Below are 18,151 nucleotides of genomic sequence, written 5' to 3' on the forward strand. Positions count from 1 at the left end.
GGTAAAAAAAAAGGCAGGGGAAGGGTTTGGGGAAAAAAAAATTTTTTTTTGGGAAAATTAAAAGGGGAAAAGGGGTGGGGGGTTTTTTTTAAAATTTTAGGGAAAACAGTTAAGTCTTTCCCATTTTCCATTTTCCACACCCCTTTGGGCTAATTCTGGCAAATTGAGTTTTGAAAGTTTAAAATTTCATTTTTTACCCCTAGGTTTCCCCATTTTCCACCACATACTTTTCCCTGCCCCTTTCCAAATTTGATACCCCTGCCTCTTCTTTAAAAATTTTCAAATAGCTAAATAAAACCTTTTTTACAATTTTCCTTCCTTTTAAATTTTCCCAATTCCCTACAAGTTAAACCCCCCCCCCCATTTTTTCCAATTTTTTCCTTCTTCTAGTTAAAATAGTAGTTTTCAAGAAGTCTAACTAAACCTTTTTTAATTTCCCTACTTCCTTTTTTCTTCTCCCGTTTCCCCTTTTCCCCATAAATTTGGTTATAAAAAAAAAAAAAGGAAAATTTTAAGTTGCTTCTTAAATACATTTTTTAAATTTGGGGTCAAATTGAAAAAGAAAGGGGGAAAATTAAAAACTTTGGAAAAGGAAAAATTTGTGGGGAAAAAAAAAGGGGACATCTTGAAAACTTTTTACATGAAAAGGGGGTGGAAAAATTTGGAAAAATTTTGGGGAAAGGGTGGATAATTTGGAAATTAAAAAGTTTGAGGAATAGAAAAATGAAAAGGTCGTTTTGAGGTTAGACATCAAAACTCTATTTTGCTTGTGGGGGGGTTAATCAATTAAAAGGTAGGAAACTGGGGAAATCTTGAGGTAAGGGAAAGCGTGGAGGGAATAGGAGGGGTTTGAAATGGGGAAAAATGAAAAAGTACTTTTAGTAATTTTGAAAACTCTTTTTGCTATGTGGGGGGTAGTAAAATTGGGGGTAAAACTGGGGAAATTGGGGTGGATAATGGGGTAATTTGGAGGGAAATGGGGAAAATTTGGGAAGGGGAAAAATGAAAAAGTACTTTTGAGGTTAATACTTAAAAAACCTATTTTCTTGTAAGGGAGGTGGATTCTAAGGGTAGGTAATGGGGTCTTTGGAGGAGTTGGAGGGGTTTAGGAATGGAAAAAATTCTTTTTAGGTTAACTATCTTGAAAATACTATTTTGCTATGAAAAGGGGGAGGTAGTAGAATTGGAAAAGGTAGGAAACTGGGGAAAGTCTTTGGGTGGAGGTAAGTAGGAATTGGGAGGGGTAGGGGAAAATTTTGGAGGGGAAAAGGTTTTAGGTTAACATTTAGAAAACTACTTTTGACTTTTGGAGGTGGGTAAATTGGGAAATAGGAAAGGAAAATGGGGTAAGTTCTTTAGGGGTATGGAGGAAAATTTAGGAAGTGGGGGAAAAATAAAAATCCTTTTGAAGATATCAAAAACTCATTTTGACAATAGGAGGGGAAAAGGGGAAAAAAGGGGGGGGGGTTTTATAGGAAAGGTAAAAAGAATAAAAATTTGGGGTAGAGAAAAAAAAAACATTTTAAACTATTTAAAATACATTTTGACTATGATAGGGGGTAAAAGGAAGGAGAAGGTGGGGAAACATGGAGGAAACTTTTGGAGGTAATGGGGAGGTGGGGGGAGTAAGAAAAAAAGGGAAAAAATTTTTTGAAAACCCAAAATTTCCCTCCCTTTAAATCTTCCCCAATTCCCCTTTTTTGCAAAATTTCCCCCCTTAAACAAAAGGGAATCCCCTTTCGGGGGTATGGGGAGGTTGAGGCCCCAGGCGGGAAAATTAATTTGTTTTGGGGGGTGGGGTTTTTGGGGTTTGGGTGGGTTTGTGGCATGAAAATGTTTAAAATTGGGGTGGGTTTGTTGGTGGGTTTAGGGAAAGCTAAAATTTTTTGAAAAAAATGAAAATTAATTTTTTAGTAATTTTTCAAAAAAACCCCTCCCTTTAGATTTCCCCTAACCAATTTTCAACCCTTTCCCTTTCCCAAATCCCTCCCCCCCCCCCCTTTTCCTCCATATCTCCCTCCACGAGTTTCCTCCATCTTACCTCCACCTACACTGACTTTCCTCCATGTTTCCTCCACCTTCTCTCCAAGTTTGACTATCCTACCTGCCTCTGTCATAGTTAAAATAGTAGTTTTCTAAGATAGTCTAACATGAAAACCTGATTTTTACAATTTTCTCTCTCCACTTCCTTAAACTTTTCCTTCATATCTCCCTCACAAGTTACCTCCACTTACCTCCACCTACACTGACTTTCCCCATGTTTTCCACCTTCTCTCAAGTTTGACTATCCTACCTTGCCTCTGTCATAGTTAAAATAGTAGTTTTCTAAGATAGTCTAACATGAAAACCTGATTTTTTAAATTTTCTCTCTCCACTTCCTTAAACTTTTTCCTCCATATCTCCCTCCACAAGTTACCTCCACTTACCTCCACCTACACTGACTTTCCCCCATGGAGGAAAGCCTGTGTAGGTGGAGGTAAGTGGAGGTAACTTGTGGAGGGAGATATGGAGGAAAAAATTTGAGGAAGTGGAGAGAAAAAATGAAAAAAGTCAGCTTTTAAGTTTAGACTATCTTAGAAAACTACTATTTTGACTATGATAGGAGGGAGGTAGGATAGTCAGAATTAGAGAGAAGGTGGAAGAAATATGGAGGAAAGTCTGTGTAGGTGGAGGTAAGTGGAAGAAACTTGTGGAGGGAGATATGGAGGAAAAAGTTTGAGGAAGTGGAGAGAAAAAATGAAAAAAAGTCAGCTTTTGAGGTTAGACTATCTTAGAAAACTACTATTTTGACTATGATAGGAGGGAGGTAGGATAGTCAGAATTGCAGAGAAGGTGGAGGAAACATGGAGGAAAGTCTGTGTAGGTGGAGGTAAGTGGAGGTAACTTGTGGAGGGAGATATGGAGGAAAAAGTTTGAGGAAGTGGAGAGAAAAAATGAAAAAAGAGTCATGTTTTGAGGTTAGACTATCTTAGAAAACTACTATTTTGACTATGATAGGAGAGAGGTAGTATAGTCACAATTGGAGAGAAGGTGGAGGAAACATGGAGGAAAGTCTGTGTAGGTGGAGGTAAGTGGAAGAAACTTGTGGAGGGAGATATGGAGGAGAAAGTTTGAGGAAGTGGAGAGAAAAAATGAAAAAAAGTCAGCTTTTGAGGTTAGACTATCTTAGAAAACTACTATTTTGACTATGATAGGAGGGAGGTAGCATAGTCAGAATTGGAGAGAAGGTGGAGGAAACATGGAGGAAAGTCTGTGTAGGTGGAGGTAAGTGGAGGTAACTTTTGGAGGGAGATATGGAGGAAAAAGTTTGAGGAAGTGGAGAGAAAAAATGAAAAAAGTCAGCTTTTGAGGTTAGACTATCTTAGAAAACTACTATTTTGACTATGATAGGAGGGAGGTAGGATAGTCAGAATTGGAGAGAAGGTGGAGGTAAGTGGAGGTAACTTGTGGAGGGAGATATGGAGGAAAAGGTTTGAGGAAGTGGAGAGAAAAAATGAAGAGTCATGTTTTGAGGTTAGACTATCTTAGAAAACTACTATTTTGACTATGATAGGAGGGAGGTAGGATAGTCAGAATTGGAGAGAAGGTGGAGGAAACATGGAGGAAAGTCTGTGTAGGTGGAGGTAAGTGGAGGTAACTTGTGGAGGGAGATATGGAGGAAAAAGTTTGAAGAAGTGGAGAGAAAAAATGAAAAAAAGTCATGTTTTGAGGTTAGACTATCTTAGAAAACTACTATTTTGACTATGATAGGAGAGAGGTAGGATAGTCAGAATTGGAGAGAAGGTGGAGGAAACATGGAGGAAAGTCTGTGTAGGTGGAGGTAAGTGGAGGTAACTTTTGGAGGGAGATATGGAGGAAAAAGTTTGAGGAAGTGGAGAGAAAAAATGAAAAAAGTCAGCTTTTGAGGTTAGACTATCTTAGAAAACTACTATTTTGACTATGATAGGAGGGAGGTAGGATAGTCAGAATTGGAGAGAAGGTGGAGGAAACATGGAGGAAAGTCTGTGTAGGTGGAGGTAAGTGGAGGTAACTTTTGGAGGGAGATATGGAGGAAAAAGTTTGAGGAAGTGGAGAGAAAAAATGAAAAAAAGTCAGCTTTTGAGGTTAGACTATCTTAAAAAACTACTATTTTGACTATGATAGGAGGGAGGTAGCATAGTCAGAATTGGAGAGAAGGTGGAGGAAACATGGAGGAAAGTCTGTGTAGGTGGAGGTAAGTGGAGGAAACTTGTGGAGGGAGATATGGAGGAAAGAATTGAGGTCTGCGGAGGGAAAAAATAATTAGATAGGAAATAATAGTCTTTCTCTCATTGAAATCACGTACCCACTCCCACTCGCTCTAATTTTCTCTCTCTCTCACTTTAACTCACTCTAACTTCCCTCACATGTTTCTCGCTCTAATTCTCTCCATCCTAAACATTTTCCTGTTCAAATCTGCCACCTACCCACTCCCCTCGTTCTAATCTCTTACCATCATGAAGTGCCACAATTACGGAGGTCTTCTGTGGTGCCACGGCCCCCTTGGCACTGGCAGGAGGGGGGGTTGAGGGGGCCTTCACTGGCAGGATTGCTGAAATAGTAGTAGTAGTAGTAGTAGTGGTGGTGGTGGTGGTGGTGGTGGTGGTGGTGGTGGTGGTGGTGGTAGTGGTGGCAGTAGTAGTAGTAGTAGTAGTAGTAGTAGTAGTAGTAGTAGTAGTAGTAGTAGTAGTAGTAGTAGAAGTCTCAACACGATGACTATTTTGAACTATGAAAGAATAGAAAATGCAATAAATAAGTAATAATAGTAGTAATAGTAGTAATAATAATAGTAGCAATACAAAATAAACACCATCCGCACTTACTAGCATTTCCAAACCCTTACTACAAAATTCTTGCTTTAATTCTCTCCCTCTCGCTCTTTTTCCCGTTCAAATCCGACACCTACCCACTCCCCTCGCTCTAACTCTCTCTCTCTCTCTTACCTCCATCAGTGGGTAGGTCATCCGCTGTCTTGACGGAGGAGTGCTGGAAGGGACAGTGTGGCTTCCGACATCCGCCCGGCTGTGTCTCAAAGTAACAGGCTATCCGGTCTCTCTGTTTCTGCAAATTAAAGCGAGGATTAGAGCGAGTGGGAGTGGGTACGTGGCGATTTGAGCGAGAGAAAGACTGGAAGGTAGACGATTAAAGGGAGAACACCAAGGGAAGCATTAGAGGTGGCGGAAGTGAGCGAGTGAGTTAGAGCGAGAGATAAGAGCGAGTGTGGGTTTCAACAACAACAACAGAAATATAGAGATTTTTCAGAGAGAGAGAGAGAGAGAGAGAGAGAGAGAGAGAGAGAGAGAGAGAGAGAGAGAGAGAGAGAGAGAGAGAGAGAGAGAGAGAGAGAGAGAGAGAGAGAGAGTGCGTCAAATCTTAGGGCAAAATGTGGAGGCGAGTGGAGGGAAAAACGTCATATATTTAGGGTAACAGCAGAATAACAGCAGAAAATTAAGAAAAAAAACAGCAGGAAATTGAGAATAACAGCATTAGAGCGAGTGGGAGTAGGTAGGCGACGGATTAGAGTGAGAAAATGTTTAAGCTGGAGAGAATTAAAGCAAAAAACACACCAGGACAGTTAGAGCAAGCAAAAGTGAGTTAGAGAGAATTAGAGCGAGTGGGAGTAGGTAGGCACAATTTGAGCGAGAAAAAAGCATTGTGGGTGGAATTTAGTAGGCAACCTCGTGAGAGCAGCGGGAGAGGTCAGGTCAGGTCACTCACGGTGATATCCATGTGTGGAAAAATGCATTTGTCTCGAGTACATTTCCCACTCTTCCAGTACACACAGACTGTCTCGTTACGAAGGGCTGAAGGTTCATGGCGAAAGTTGCAGCTCTCTCCCTGAAATGTTTAAAAGTTGTCAGTTTTTCCTCCATATCTCCCTCCACGAGTTTCCTCCATCTTACCTCCACCTACACTGACTTTCCTCCATGTTTCCTCCACCTTCTCTCCAAGTTTGACTATCCTACCTTGCCTCTGTCATAGTTAAAATAGTAGTTTTCTAAGATAGTCTAACATGAAAACCTGATTTTTTACAATTTTCTCTCTCCACTTCCTTAAACTTTTTCCTTCATATCTCCCTCCACAAGTTACCTCCACTTTCCTCCACCTACACAGACTTTCCTCCATGTTTCCTCCACCTTCTCTCCAAGTTTGACTATCCTACCTTGCCTCTGTCATAGTTAAAATAGTAGTTTTCTAAGATAGTCTAACATGAAAACCTGATTTTTTACAATTTTCTCTCTCCACTTCCTTAAACTTTTTCCTCCATATCTCCCTCCACAAGTTACCTCCACTTTCCTCCACCTACACAGACTTTCCTCCATGTATCCTCCACCTTCTCTCCAAGTTTGACTATCCTACCTCACTTCTGTCATAGTTAAAATAGTAGTTTTCTAAAATAGTCAACATCAAAACCTGATTTTTTACAATTTTTTCTCTCCACTTCCTTTAACTCTTTCTTCCATATCTCTCTCTCCACAAGTTACCTCCACATTTCTCCCTCCACACATAGTTTCCTCCATGTTTCCTCCACCTTGTCGTCAAGTATGACTATCCTAACACCCTCCTATCATAGTTAAAATAGTAGTTTTGTAAGATAGTCCCGCCAAAACCTGACATTTTTTCTCTCCACTTCCTCAAACTTTTTCCTTCATATCTCCCTCCACAAGTTACCTCCACCTTACCTCCACCTACACAGACTTTCCTCCATGTTTCCTCCACCTTCCCTCCAAATTTGACTATCCTACCTTCCTCCTATCATAATCAAAATAGTCAATATGTACAAATAGTCATACGGAAAATGGCCAAAAAAATAAATAAAATGAAAAAAATAACCACAGTTTAACTTAAATAATGACAAAAAATAGAAATAAAATTGAAATAGTAAATAGTCTCTCTCTCTCTCTCTCTCTCTCTCTCTCACCTTAGAGCAAGAGGAGTAGTAGTAGAAGTAACAGTCACTCTCCTTCACTATTCTCTCCCCCATCTGGAATAGTAATAGTATTAATAGTCTCTCTCTCTCTCTCTCTCTCTCTCTCTCTGTTTACTTCCTCACATTCAAGATGGCCGGATAATATTTTTACGCCTGTATTTATTTATTTATTTGTTTATTTTGGTTTATCTTGTGTTTTTGGTCTATTTTGTTTATTTAATTAATTTATTGTATTTATTAATTAGTTTATGTGGTGTTATTGGTTTTAGAAGTTGTTGTTTCAAATATGCAGTCATAATATCTTTTTTCTTCTTTATTTATTTGGTTATTTTAACCCGCCAGTGTATGATGAATGCATTAATCAATATAAATACTCCTCTCAAAGTGAATGAATTACAGGAAAGATAACTTGGTATTGATATTTATTGAGAATGTTAGTTAGTGGCCACCCTCCCCCACGATTTTCAGGACCGACTCTTAAATGAATACGTTTCTCGACACTTTGATATTATTTACTCACTGTTTTTCTTGGTTAGTTTTGCATTTTACTCGGAAACTGTCACTCTTTAACAGTTTATGAGAATGCACACTTGTATGATTTATTTACTGATATATTAGCAAGGACGTGACAACCTTAACGTTTTTCAGGACTAACACTATATTAATTTATTTAGGGATATTTTGGCAGTATTTACTCATTATTTACATTTATTATTTTATTTTTATTTTATTCTAAAACTCTCCTACATTGATTAATTAGAGGAACACAGTTATAATTTATTACCGATATAATATGTCCTTCCTTTGGGAAAGATATTTACTTTTTGTTGATAGTCTGGGTGCCTTATATTCATTGTTGTCTCCTTCCCCTGCTGATTGTGATCTCATCAACAAGTGTCTTGGTGTCATTGTCACCTGGGTGCCTTCTCATGTTGGCATTTCCCATAATGAAAAAGCTGATGTTCTTGCCCGTCACTCCCTTACTGAGGACATTGCTGATTGTCCTGTTGAACACACTTATAATAACATGAAGGGTCAGCTTAAACGTCATGTTTGCAGCACCATTGCTCATAACCTTGACACTTGTTATGGGAAAGGCAGTCCCAGTTCAGTCCATTATGTACATGTCTCCCACACCAGCAGTGTCACCTATGGCAGGAAGAGTGCCGCCCATCACCTGGTTGCTATGCGTCTCAGGCTGGGTTACAGGTACTATTGGGAGGTGAGTGGGGCTGCTGCTGTGCCCTGTAAGCTGTGTCACAGTCCTGCAGGGCACACACTTGCCCACTATGTCATGGAGTGTCCCTTGCTGGTGCATTTCCGCCCACAGGGGAACTGGGACCTGCCACCAATGATAAGCTGGTTCTTCAACAGTGACATCATCCCTGCCATCCTCAAGGATTTCACACTTTTTGCTCCACCCTTGTAAATAATGTAAATATACTTAAGGTTATTTATTTTTGTACTGCAATATATTTGTTTGGGGGATGGGTGGCAGGCTCCTCCCATCTCCTTGGTTGTCATTTTTTTTTCAACAATAAACTTATCAAATCAAAATCAAGCGATATCTTGGCAAGGACACAGGTCCCTCATGTTTTCCAAGACTAACACTATATTCATTCATTTAGGGATATTGTGTCATTATTTACTCACTATCTACCTTCATTATTTTGTTCATTTTATTCTGAAACTATCCTTCATTAATTAATTAGAAGAAAACACTCTATTTTTAGTTTTATTAGTGGTGTGTTGGCAAGGACAGCGCCACCTCACGTTTTTCAGGACTGGAACTAAATCCAGATAGATAGCAGGGTTGCCAGGTGGTGCCAAATTTGGCAAACTGTGCCATAAAATGGCTATCTCTTAAAAAACTGCCAAATTCTTATGGCATTTTTGTAGTTTTGCCATAAAAATGCCATATTTTGAGAAATGTTTATAATTTCCTATCAAATCTGCATAGTTTTTTTTACCCCCCGCCCCCCCTCATGGAATCGGTGGAGATTTTTATTTCACTCTTATCCAAGATGGTAAATTAAATAGCCTGGGTTAAAAAATTGCCGTTTTCTATAGTGATATTTAAGAACTTCACGGCACTGTAAACAAAAACACTCGTCTGGCGGGCTACCAGCAGGCTTTGGAGCCACGGCTATGCTATTCCTTGGCTTATAAATTTATCATCATGCCCAAGGGAACTAAGAAGCCATGGATGGACTTGCATAAGCGTAAGTTAGAGGTTCTTTTGGTTCCCCACAAGCGCCCAAGATTGTTAACATAACATAACATATAATTAAGGATAACAAAGGGGCACTAGGACCCATCGAGGTTATCCCTTGTCAGTCACAGAGTGACCTCGTCATTACATTCTAATTTAATACATGCATTAAACACTACATACACTGCTACAACACATGCTGCTAATTCTATATGTATGACCCGTCAACAGGGCTCAGTCCTACATGCAACTTCTCAGCTATTTTAATCCCCATCCATGGGGACCAGCCATGTCTTGCTACAGTATATGTAGTATAACTTAAAAAATCGGTAAATCTTTACAACTACTACTTCCTCTGTTTCTGTATAATATGCACTTCTATGGCTAGAAGAACAGGTAGAAGGGATACTTGACCATCTTGATATGGATGATGATAATTTCATGCTCTAAAGGTGACTGAGTATGTAAAGCACACAAAGAGGATATTTCTATAATACATTTTAGTTAAGTGTCTTATGAAATGTTTTTATAAATTTTGCTACATAATGGAAAAAATCAAGCTTTATTTGATTTATATAATATATTTTTGTTGAAATACCTACCAAATAATATGAGTCAATTTTTGTTCCAGTGTCTTATGCAGCAATTATATTGTATGTTTTCTGGATATTAGAAGGAATACAGCTTTTATTTTCTAATATATATTTTAGTTTATTTTTTGTTCCATTGTCTTTTGAGATAAGATGTCAGATAAATTTGGCTGGATACTGGAAGGAATTAAACTTTATTTATACAGATTTTTTTTTATGTTAGTATATGTATGATTAACCTAGTTTTGATGTGGATGAAGATGGTAAAGGTTTCACATTGATGGAGAATTGCCTAATTCCTGGAATAAGAAATTATTTAGTTTTGTTCCTCCTGCCTATGACTTAATAATTTTCAAAAAAGGTGTCTGGACACATGTCTAGACTTTATCCCTTACTTTTTAAGACTGGTATGTAGTTACTTATTTCCAATTTATTGGTTTTACATTGATAAAAATTCTTCGTTTTCATAGAGATGAAGTAGAAGAATATTCTTCCATTGTAATGTAACTCTCTCTCTCTCTCTCTCTCTCTCTCTCTCTCTCTCTCTCTCTCTCTCTCTCTCTCTCTCTCTCTCTCTCTCTCTCTCTCTCTCTCTCTCTATATATATATATATATATATATATATATATATATATATATATATATATATATATATAATTTTATTGCCAAAATGTTTGCCAACTTGGGCATTAGTGTTGCCAAAAAATGCCAAAATTAACCCAAATTAATGCCGCAAAATGTTGGAACCACCTGGCAACCCTGATAGATAGACAGATTGATACATTTATTGTTGAATTAATAAACAATTACAACAAAGGAGGAGGATGGGCCTTGCCATCCTGCCCCCCCCCCCTCCTCTTGGCAAAGACTTAAGGTTAAAGTATCAAAAATCTAACACTGGACAGTATACATAACAAGAATACAAGAACTTCAATAAATAAATACACACATTGCACACCTTATTGCAGAAACACCCTACACTCTGGCAGCAAACTGAGGATATTGCCTGAGTGTATCCCTGAGAGTGGCTGGGTGTAGGATATTGCCTGAGTGTATCCCTGAGAGTGGCTGGGTGTAGGATATTGCCTGAGTGTATCCCTGAGAGTGGCTGGGTGTAGGATATTGCCTGAGTGTATCCCTGAGAGTGGCTGGGTGTAGGATATTGCCTGAGTGTATCCCTGAGAGTGGCTGGGTGTAGGATATTGCCTGAGTGTATCCCTGAGAGTGGCTGGGTGTAGGATATTGCCTGAGTGTATCCCTGAGAGTGGCTGGGTGTAGGATATTGCCTGAGTGTATCCCTGAGAGTGGCTGGGTGTAGGATATTGCCTGAGTGTATCCCTGAGAGTGGCTGGGTGTAGGATATTGCCTGAGTGTATCCCTGAGAGTGGCTGGGTGTAGGATATTGCCTGAGTGTATCCCTGAGAGTGGCTGGGTGTAGGATATTGCCTGAGTGTATCCCTGAGAGTGGCTGGGTGTAGGATATTGCCTGAGTGTATCCCTGAGAGTGGCTGGGTGTAGGATATTGCCTGAGTGTATCCCTGAGAGTGGCTGGGTGTAGGATATTGCCTGAGTGTATCCCTGAGAGTGGCTGGGTGTAGGAGATGGTCAATGAGGCTGTACAAGTCATGTTGACCTTGTGGCCTGACCTTAGCAATGAGAGGACATTCCGTGATATAGTGAGGCAGAGTGTGTCCCCTTGGTGCACCACACACCACACACCACACACCAGGAGAAGCACTCACTTCCCAAAAGTATTTGTAGCCTAATCTGAGCCTCATTGCCAGCCTGTCATGTGATGCAGGTGTAGGCACAGCTCTGGGAGACACGTGCATAGTGAAGACTAGTGCCACAGTGCCACAGTGCCACTGCCCCTATGGCAACAAAGCTCACACTGATCACTAATGCTACTATGTACAACGTCCTTAATGCTACTCTTAACACACACACACACACACACACACACATACATATATATATATATATATATATATATATATATATATATATATATATATATATATATATATATATATATATATATATATATATATATATATATATATATATATATATATATATATATATATATATATATATATATATATATATATATATATATATATATATATATATATATATATATATATATATATATATATATATATATATATATATATATATATATATATATATATATATATATATATATATATATATATATATATATATATATATATATATATATATATATATATATATATATATATATATATATATATATATATATATATATATATATATATATATATATATATATATATATATATATATATATATATATATATATATATATATATATATATATATATATATATATATATATATATATATATCACCATGTAAGTACGTATTTTGACAATACACTTTTACTACTACAACTACTACTAATACACTCTAAACGTTGCATCATGTTCCTAACCGGTGTATGTTTGTTTATTCCATAACTGTTGTTTCCATGTTAATATTGACGTGTGTGTGTGTGTGTGTGTGTGTGTGTGTGTGTGTGTGTGTGTGTGTGTGTGTGTGTGTGTGTGTTTCCCCGTAAAAATATCTAAATATTTAATGAAAAGAACAATTTATGTCTGTAAGGCTGAAAATCTTATCGGGTTCTACAGTGACATGTGAAACAAAGCTTAGAACAAGGAATATAAGCTTTAATCCATTTGTCGGTAAAAATTGGCTTAAACAGGATTATCTGGCCTGGGTCAACTGCTGGAGGAGAATCAAATGCATCCTTACAGCTTTAATCCCTTCAGTAGCAGGATGCGTTTCCATATTCATTGTGGTGACTATCTGGGGGATTGAAATAGTGAAGACTGTGGCCATTAATCTTCTGACCTCCTGAGACACTTGCTAATGTCAATAAAATGGTTTAATGGTACACAAATATCAATGTAAAAATGTGTCCCAGTGGTGAAGGGGTTAGAAAAGTGAAGACTGTGGTCATTAATCTTCTGACCTCTATACATCCTTTCGTAATGTCAATAAAATGGTGTAATGGTACACAAATCTCAAGGCAAAATGTGTCCCAGTACTGAAGGGTTAAAATAGTGAAGACTGTGACCATTACCTTGACATTAGTGTACCATTAGACCATTCTATTGACATTAGCAAAGGTGTATGGAGGTCAGGAGATTAATGGCCACAGTCTTCACTATTCTAGTCCCCCAGACAAGTTTGTGAAGCTGTATGAAATCACCTCATAGTCACCACAATGAATAGGGAAATGCGTCGTGGTGGTGAAGGAATAATTGTTGAAGGAGACAGTTGGAATAGCGCTGCTCTCGTGTCTAACACTACGATATTCTTACTCAGTGCATCGCGACGCTGTTTCATTTTATTGTTTATACCCATACCCTCACTTTATGAGAGAGAGAGAGAGAGAGAGAGAGAGAGAGAGACACGACTGTCACATTCTCAAACACTTGATCTGTGTTTCACCGCCACTATTTTAAAAGGCTTTATTTCAGTTTACACGAGTTTTTGAAGGTGTTTTTATGGTTGTAGAGGCAGAGTGACAACATTTCTACACTATTAACTACAGAAACACCTTTGAAAACCCAGCTAGTCATCTCTGTGGCAATGAGTTTCTAAATGGCGCTATGTGGAAAACAGCAAACAGCAAACAGCACCCACTCACTGCCTCACGCTCTCCCTCCCTCCTTCCCGCTCTTCCTCCCTCCCTCCCTCCCTCTCACAATTTGTGTCAGAAACGTATTGCGCCGTGCATGGTACACGTAGCTATCAAACCCAGCTCAGTGCTATACGTCTTGCATCCTGCGTGGCTAGCGTGGCTGGCTGCCTGCTGGTTCACAATCCACTATTACTAATATATATTGTGAGTGTGGTTTATAGGGATTGACATGTGTTTCTTTCCTCCATATCTCCCTCCACAATTTATCTCCACTTCCCTCCACCTCTACCGACTTTCCTCCACCTCTCCCTCCAATTTTGAGTATCCTACCTCTCTTCCTTCATAGTTAAAATAGTCGTTTGGTAACATAGTCTGACATTGAAGGAGTGAAATGAAATAGTTCAGTTTAGTGTCCCCTTCAAGTCCCGATACAGGGGACATACAATTTTGAAGGGGAAACTATTAAAAGAAGGAATAGATCGATGTCTTTAGATATATGCAACAATAATTATGAAGTATTATTATTGTTGTTGTTGTTGTTGTTGTTGTTGTTGTTGTTATTATTATTATTATTATTATTATTATTATTATTATTATTATTATTATTATTATTATTATAATAATTATTATTGTGATTATTAGTAGTTAATATTATTGTTATCATTATTATCATTTTAGTAAAAGTATTAGCAGAAGTTGTAGTAGTTGGTAGTAGTTGTAGTAGCAGTAGTAGTAATAGTATTAGCAGTAGTAGTAGTAGTAGTCGTATTAGTAGTAGTAATAGTGGTGGTATTTTTTTTTTTTTTTTTACATTACAAGGGCACTGGCCAAGGGAAAACAAAGTGTTGGAAAAAAAATCCCGCTGGTTGCCAGGCCCTGTTAAGAGGAAAGTAGGAGAAAGAGAAAACAAAAAATCTAAAAGGAGGGTCCAGTTAACGTAAGAGGTGTCTTGACACTCCTCTTTTGAAAGAGTTTAAGTCATAGGCAGGTGGAAATACAGACACAGGTAGAGAGTTCCAGAGTTTACCAGTGTAGGGAATGAAGGAGTGAAGATACTGGTTAACTCTTGCATTAGGAAGATGGACAGAATAGGGATGAGAAGAAGTAGAGAGTCTTGTGCAGCGAGGCCGCAGGAGGGGGAAGGCATGCAGTTAGCAAGTTCAGAAGAGCAGACAGCATGAAAACAGCGGTAGAAGACAGATAAAGATGCAACATTGCGGCGGTGACTTAAAGAATCAAGACAGTCAGTTAGAGGAGAAGAGTTGATAAGACGAAAAGCTTTAGATTCCACCTTGTTTAGTAAAGCTGTGTGTGGATCCCCCAGACATGAGAGCCATACTCCATACACGGGCGGATAAGGCCCTTGTACAGAGCAAGCAGCTGGGAGGGAGAGAAAATGGACGAAGACGCCATAGGACACCTAACTTCTTGGAAGCTGATTTAGCAAGAGTAGAGATGTGAAATTTCCAGTTTAGATTTTTAGTGAAGGATAGACCGAGTGTGTTTAATGTAGAGGAGAGGGAAGTTGAGTGTTATTGAAGAAGAGAGGATAGTTGTCTGGAAGGTTATGTCGAGTAGATAGTTGTAGAAATTGAGTTTTTGAGGCATTGAACAAAACCAGGTTTTCTCTGCCCCAATCAGAAACAAGTGAAAGATCAGAAGTTAGGCGTCCTATAGCATCTCGCCTTGAGTCATTTAATTGTTGTTGGGTTGGGCGTCTGTTGAACGCTGTTGAATAATGCAGGTGGTATCATCAGCATAGGAGTGGATAGGGCATTGAGTCAGATTTAGGAGATCATTGATGAATAATAGAAAGAGAGTGGGTGATAGGACAGAACCCTGTGGAACACCACTGTTGATAGTTTTAGGGAAGAACAGTGACCGTCTACTACAGCAGCAATAGAACGATCGGAAAGGAAACTGGAGATGAAGGTACAGAGAGAAGGATAGAATCCGTAGGAGGGTAGTTTAGAAATTAAAGATTTGTGCCAGACTCTATCGAAGGCTTTCGATATGTCAAGGCCGACAGCAAAGGTTTCACCGAAGTCCCTAAAAGAGGATGACCAAGATTCAGTTAGGAAAGTAAGAAGATCACCAGTAGATCTGCCTTTACGGAAACCATACTGGCAATCAGAGAGAAGGTTGTGAGCTGATAGATGCCTCATTATCTTCCTATTAAGGATAGACTCAAAGGCTTTAGAAAGGCAGGAAATCAAAGCTATAGGGCGGTAGTTAGAAGGATTGGAGTGGTCACCTTTTTAGGGACAGGTTGAATGTGAGCAAACTTCCAGCAAGAAGGATAAATAGAAGTAGAGAGACACAGATGAAAGAGTTTGACCAGGCAGTGAGCGAGTTCGGAAGCACAGTTTTTGAGAACAACAGGAGGGACTCCATCCGGACCGTAAGCCTTCCGAGAATCAAGGCCAGAGAGGGCCAGGAAAACGTCTTTATAAAGAATTTTAATTTTAGGGATGAAGTAGTCAGAGGGTGGAGGAGTAGGAGGAATATGCCCAGAATCATCCAAAGTTGAGTTGGTAGCAAAGGTTTGAGCGAAGAGTTCAGCTTTAGAAAAGAAGAGACAGCTGTAGAGCCATCTGGATGAAGTAAAGGAGGGAAAGACGAAGAAGTAAAGTTGTTAGAGATATTATTGGCTAGATGCCAGAAATCTCGAGAGGAGTTAGAATTGGAAAGACTTTGACATTTTCTATTGATGAAAGAGTTTTTAGTAAGTTGGAGAATAGATTTGGCATGATTACGGGCAGAAATATATAGGGCATGAGTTTCAGCAGTTGGATGGCTACGGAACCGTTTGTGAGCCGCCTCTATCATTGACAGCACGAGAACAAGCAGAGTTAAACCAAGGCTTTTTAGCTTTAGGGTTAGAGAAAGTATGAGGAATGTATAGCTCCATGCCAGAGATAATCACCTCTGTTATGCGCTCGGCACAAAGAGAAGGATCTCTGACATGAAAACAATAATCATCCCAAGGAAATCAGAATAGTACTGCCTTAGTTCCTCCCACTTAGCAGAGTTAAAATGCCAGAAGCACCTCCGCTTAGGCGGGTCCTGAGGCTGCACTGGAGTGATAGAACTGGTAACGGAAATTAGATTGTGGTCGGAGGAGCCCAACGGAGAGGAAAGTTTAACAGAGTAAGCAGAAGGGTTGGAGGTTAGGAAAAGATCAAGAATGTTGGGCGTGTCTCCAAGGCGGTCAGGAATACGGGTAGGGAACTGCACTAGCTGCTCTAGGTCATGAAGGATAGCAAAGTTGAAGGTTTGTTCACCAGGTTGGTCAGTGAAAGAAGATGAAAGCCAAAGCTGGTGGTGAACATTGAAATCCCTAAAATGGAGATCTCAGCAAAAGGAAAGTGAGATAAGATGTGCTCCACCTTGGAAGTCAAATAGTCAAAGAATTTTACATAGTCAGAGGAATTAGGTGAGAGGTATACAGCACAGATGAATTTAGTTAGAGAGTGACATTGAAGTCTTAGCCAGATGGTAGAAAATTCTGAAGATTCAAGATTGTGGGCACGAGAGCAAGTGGTGTCGTTACGCACGTATGCGCAACATCCAGCTTTGGATTGAAAATGAGGATAGAGCAAGTAGGAGGGAACAGAAAAGGGCTGCTGTCAGTAGTCACAGACAACTGTGTTTCGTTAGGAAGAGAAGATGAGGTTTAGTAGAGGAGAGGTGGTGTTCCACAGATTGAAAATTAGAACGAAGGCCACGAATGTTGCAGAAATTGATAGTGAAAGTATTAGATGAAGTGTCAAGACACCCAAGGTCGACAGCAGAGGGCAGTCCGACCTGGGGACATTTATGGTCCCTCCCAGAGGGGACTCCGAGGCAGGGCGTGGTGAAGCCATTATTAAATTTTGATTTGAAGAGAGTGTAAAAGTGTAAGGTGTTGTAGTGTAGTGTAGGAAGTAGTAGAAGTTGTCTTTAGAGGGCAGGCTGCAGCTGCTCAATTGTATAAATGAGACCACAAAGGGAACCGGAAGAGAGGACACGGGAATCACTCAGTCTGCAGCACTGCCTACATCCCCGTAAGTACCTCTCCTGGAGTATTCCACCGGGCGGCAGGTGACTACTAGTGGTGGTAGTAGTAGTAGTAGTAGTAGTAGTAGTAGTCGCAGAAGTGTATTGATGATATAGTAGTAGCAGTAGTAGTAGTAGCAAGGTAGTAGTAGTTTTGGTATTCATGATGGTAGTACTAGTTGCAGTAGCAGTAGTAGTATAGCAGTAGTAGTAGTAGCACCAGTCGTAGAAGTAGTATTGATGTTAGTAGTAGTAGTAGTTAGCAGTAGTAAAAAGTAGTAGTAGTTTTATGGTATTCATGATGGTGGTACTGTATTAGTAGTAGTAGTAGTAGTAGTAGTAGTAGTAGTAGTAGTAGTAGCATAGTCTGTTACTCTGAAATGGCTTCTGGATTTCAAACAGTGCAGCTTGTTGATAACGTAACAGTATTATTGTTATTATTATTATTATAATTAGTAGTAGTAGTAGTAGTAGTAGTAGTAGTAGTAGTAGTAGTACTAGTAGTATAGTGTGTGTACTCTAAAATAGTTCCTGGGTTTGAAGCACATTGCAGCTTATTGATAACGTAAATGATTTGATGTGAATAATTCTTGTTCTCTGTTGATCAATGCACTTACTGTTGTAGTTGTAGTAGTAGTAGTAGTTATAATAATTTCATCAACTCGTGT

At 39.1% G+C, this 18,151-nt stretch overlaps 4 protein-coding genes across 8 annotated transcripts in view; 2 read left to right on the forward strand and 2 right to left on the reverse strand.

The window, feature by feature from the left end:
* The window catches only part of LOC123506237 (alpha-aminoadipic semialdehyde synthase, mitochondrial-like), a 263,720-nt gene that overhangs the window by 58,367 nt on the left and 187,202 nt on the right, over window positions 1-18,151 (forward strand). The window lies entirely within an intron of this gene.
* LOC123506388 (zinc finger CCCH domain-containing protein 11A-like) lies at window positions 4,323-7,098 on the reverse strand. The gene is made up of 4 exons (XM_045258488.1): window positions 6,941-7,098; window positions 5,737-5,856; window positions 4,962-5,079; window positions 4,323-4,570 (listed from the first exon to the last, which is right to left on the reverse strand). The coding sequence occupies exons 1-4, from the start codon at window positions 7,001-7,003 to the stop codon at window positions 4,413-4,415; spliced, it is 459 nt and encodes a 152-aa protein (XP_045114423.1). The 5' UTR covers window positions 7,004-7,098; the 3' UTR covers window positions 4,323-4,412.
* Window positions 8,362-18,151, forward strand: part of LOC123506351 (tripartite motif-containing protein 5-like) — a 31,268-nt gene continuing 21,478 nt past the window's right edge. Inside the window, exon 1 of the mRNA XM_045258412.1 lies at window positions 8,362-9,171. The gene's annotated coding sequence lies outside the window, so the exon portion shown is untranslated. The remainder of the gene's footprint in view (window positions 9,172-18,151) is intronic.
* The window catches only part of LOC123506334, a 109,210-nt gene continuing 101,588 nt past the window's right edge, over window positions 10,530-18,151 (reverse strand). For 3 of the 5 annotated variants that reach the window (XM_045258320.1, XM_045258329.1, XM_045258310.1), the window contains one exon: window positions 10,530-11,329. In XM_045258320.1, coding sequence (XP_045114255.1) covers window positions 10,711-11,329 — 619 coding nt within the window. In that variant the 3' untranslated portion in view covers window positions 10,530-10,710. The remainder of the gene's footprint in view (window positions 11,330-18,151) is intronic. The other 2 variants (XM_045258350.1, XM_045258339.1) reach the window with 1 other exon arrangement.

Source organism: Portunus trituberculatus, chromosome 2 (assembly GCF_017591435.1).
Source record: "Portunus trituberculatus isolate SZX2019 chromosome 2, ASM1759143v1, whole genome shotgun sequence".
Taxonomy (NCBI): Eukaryota; Metazoa; Arthropoda; class Malacostraca; order Decapoda; family Portunidae; genus Portunus; species Portunus trituberculatus.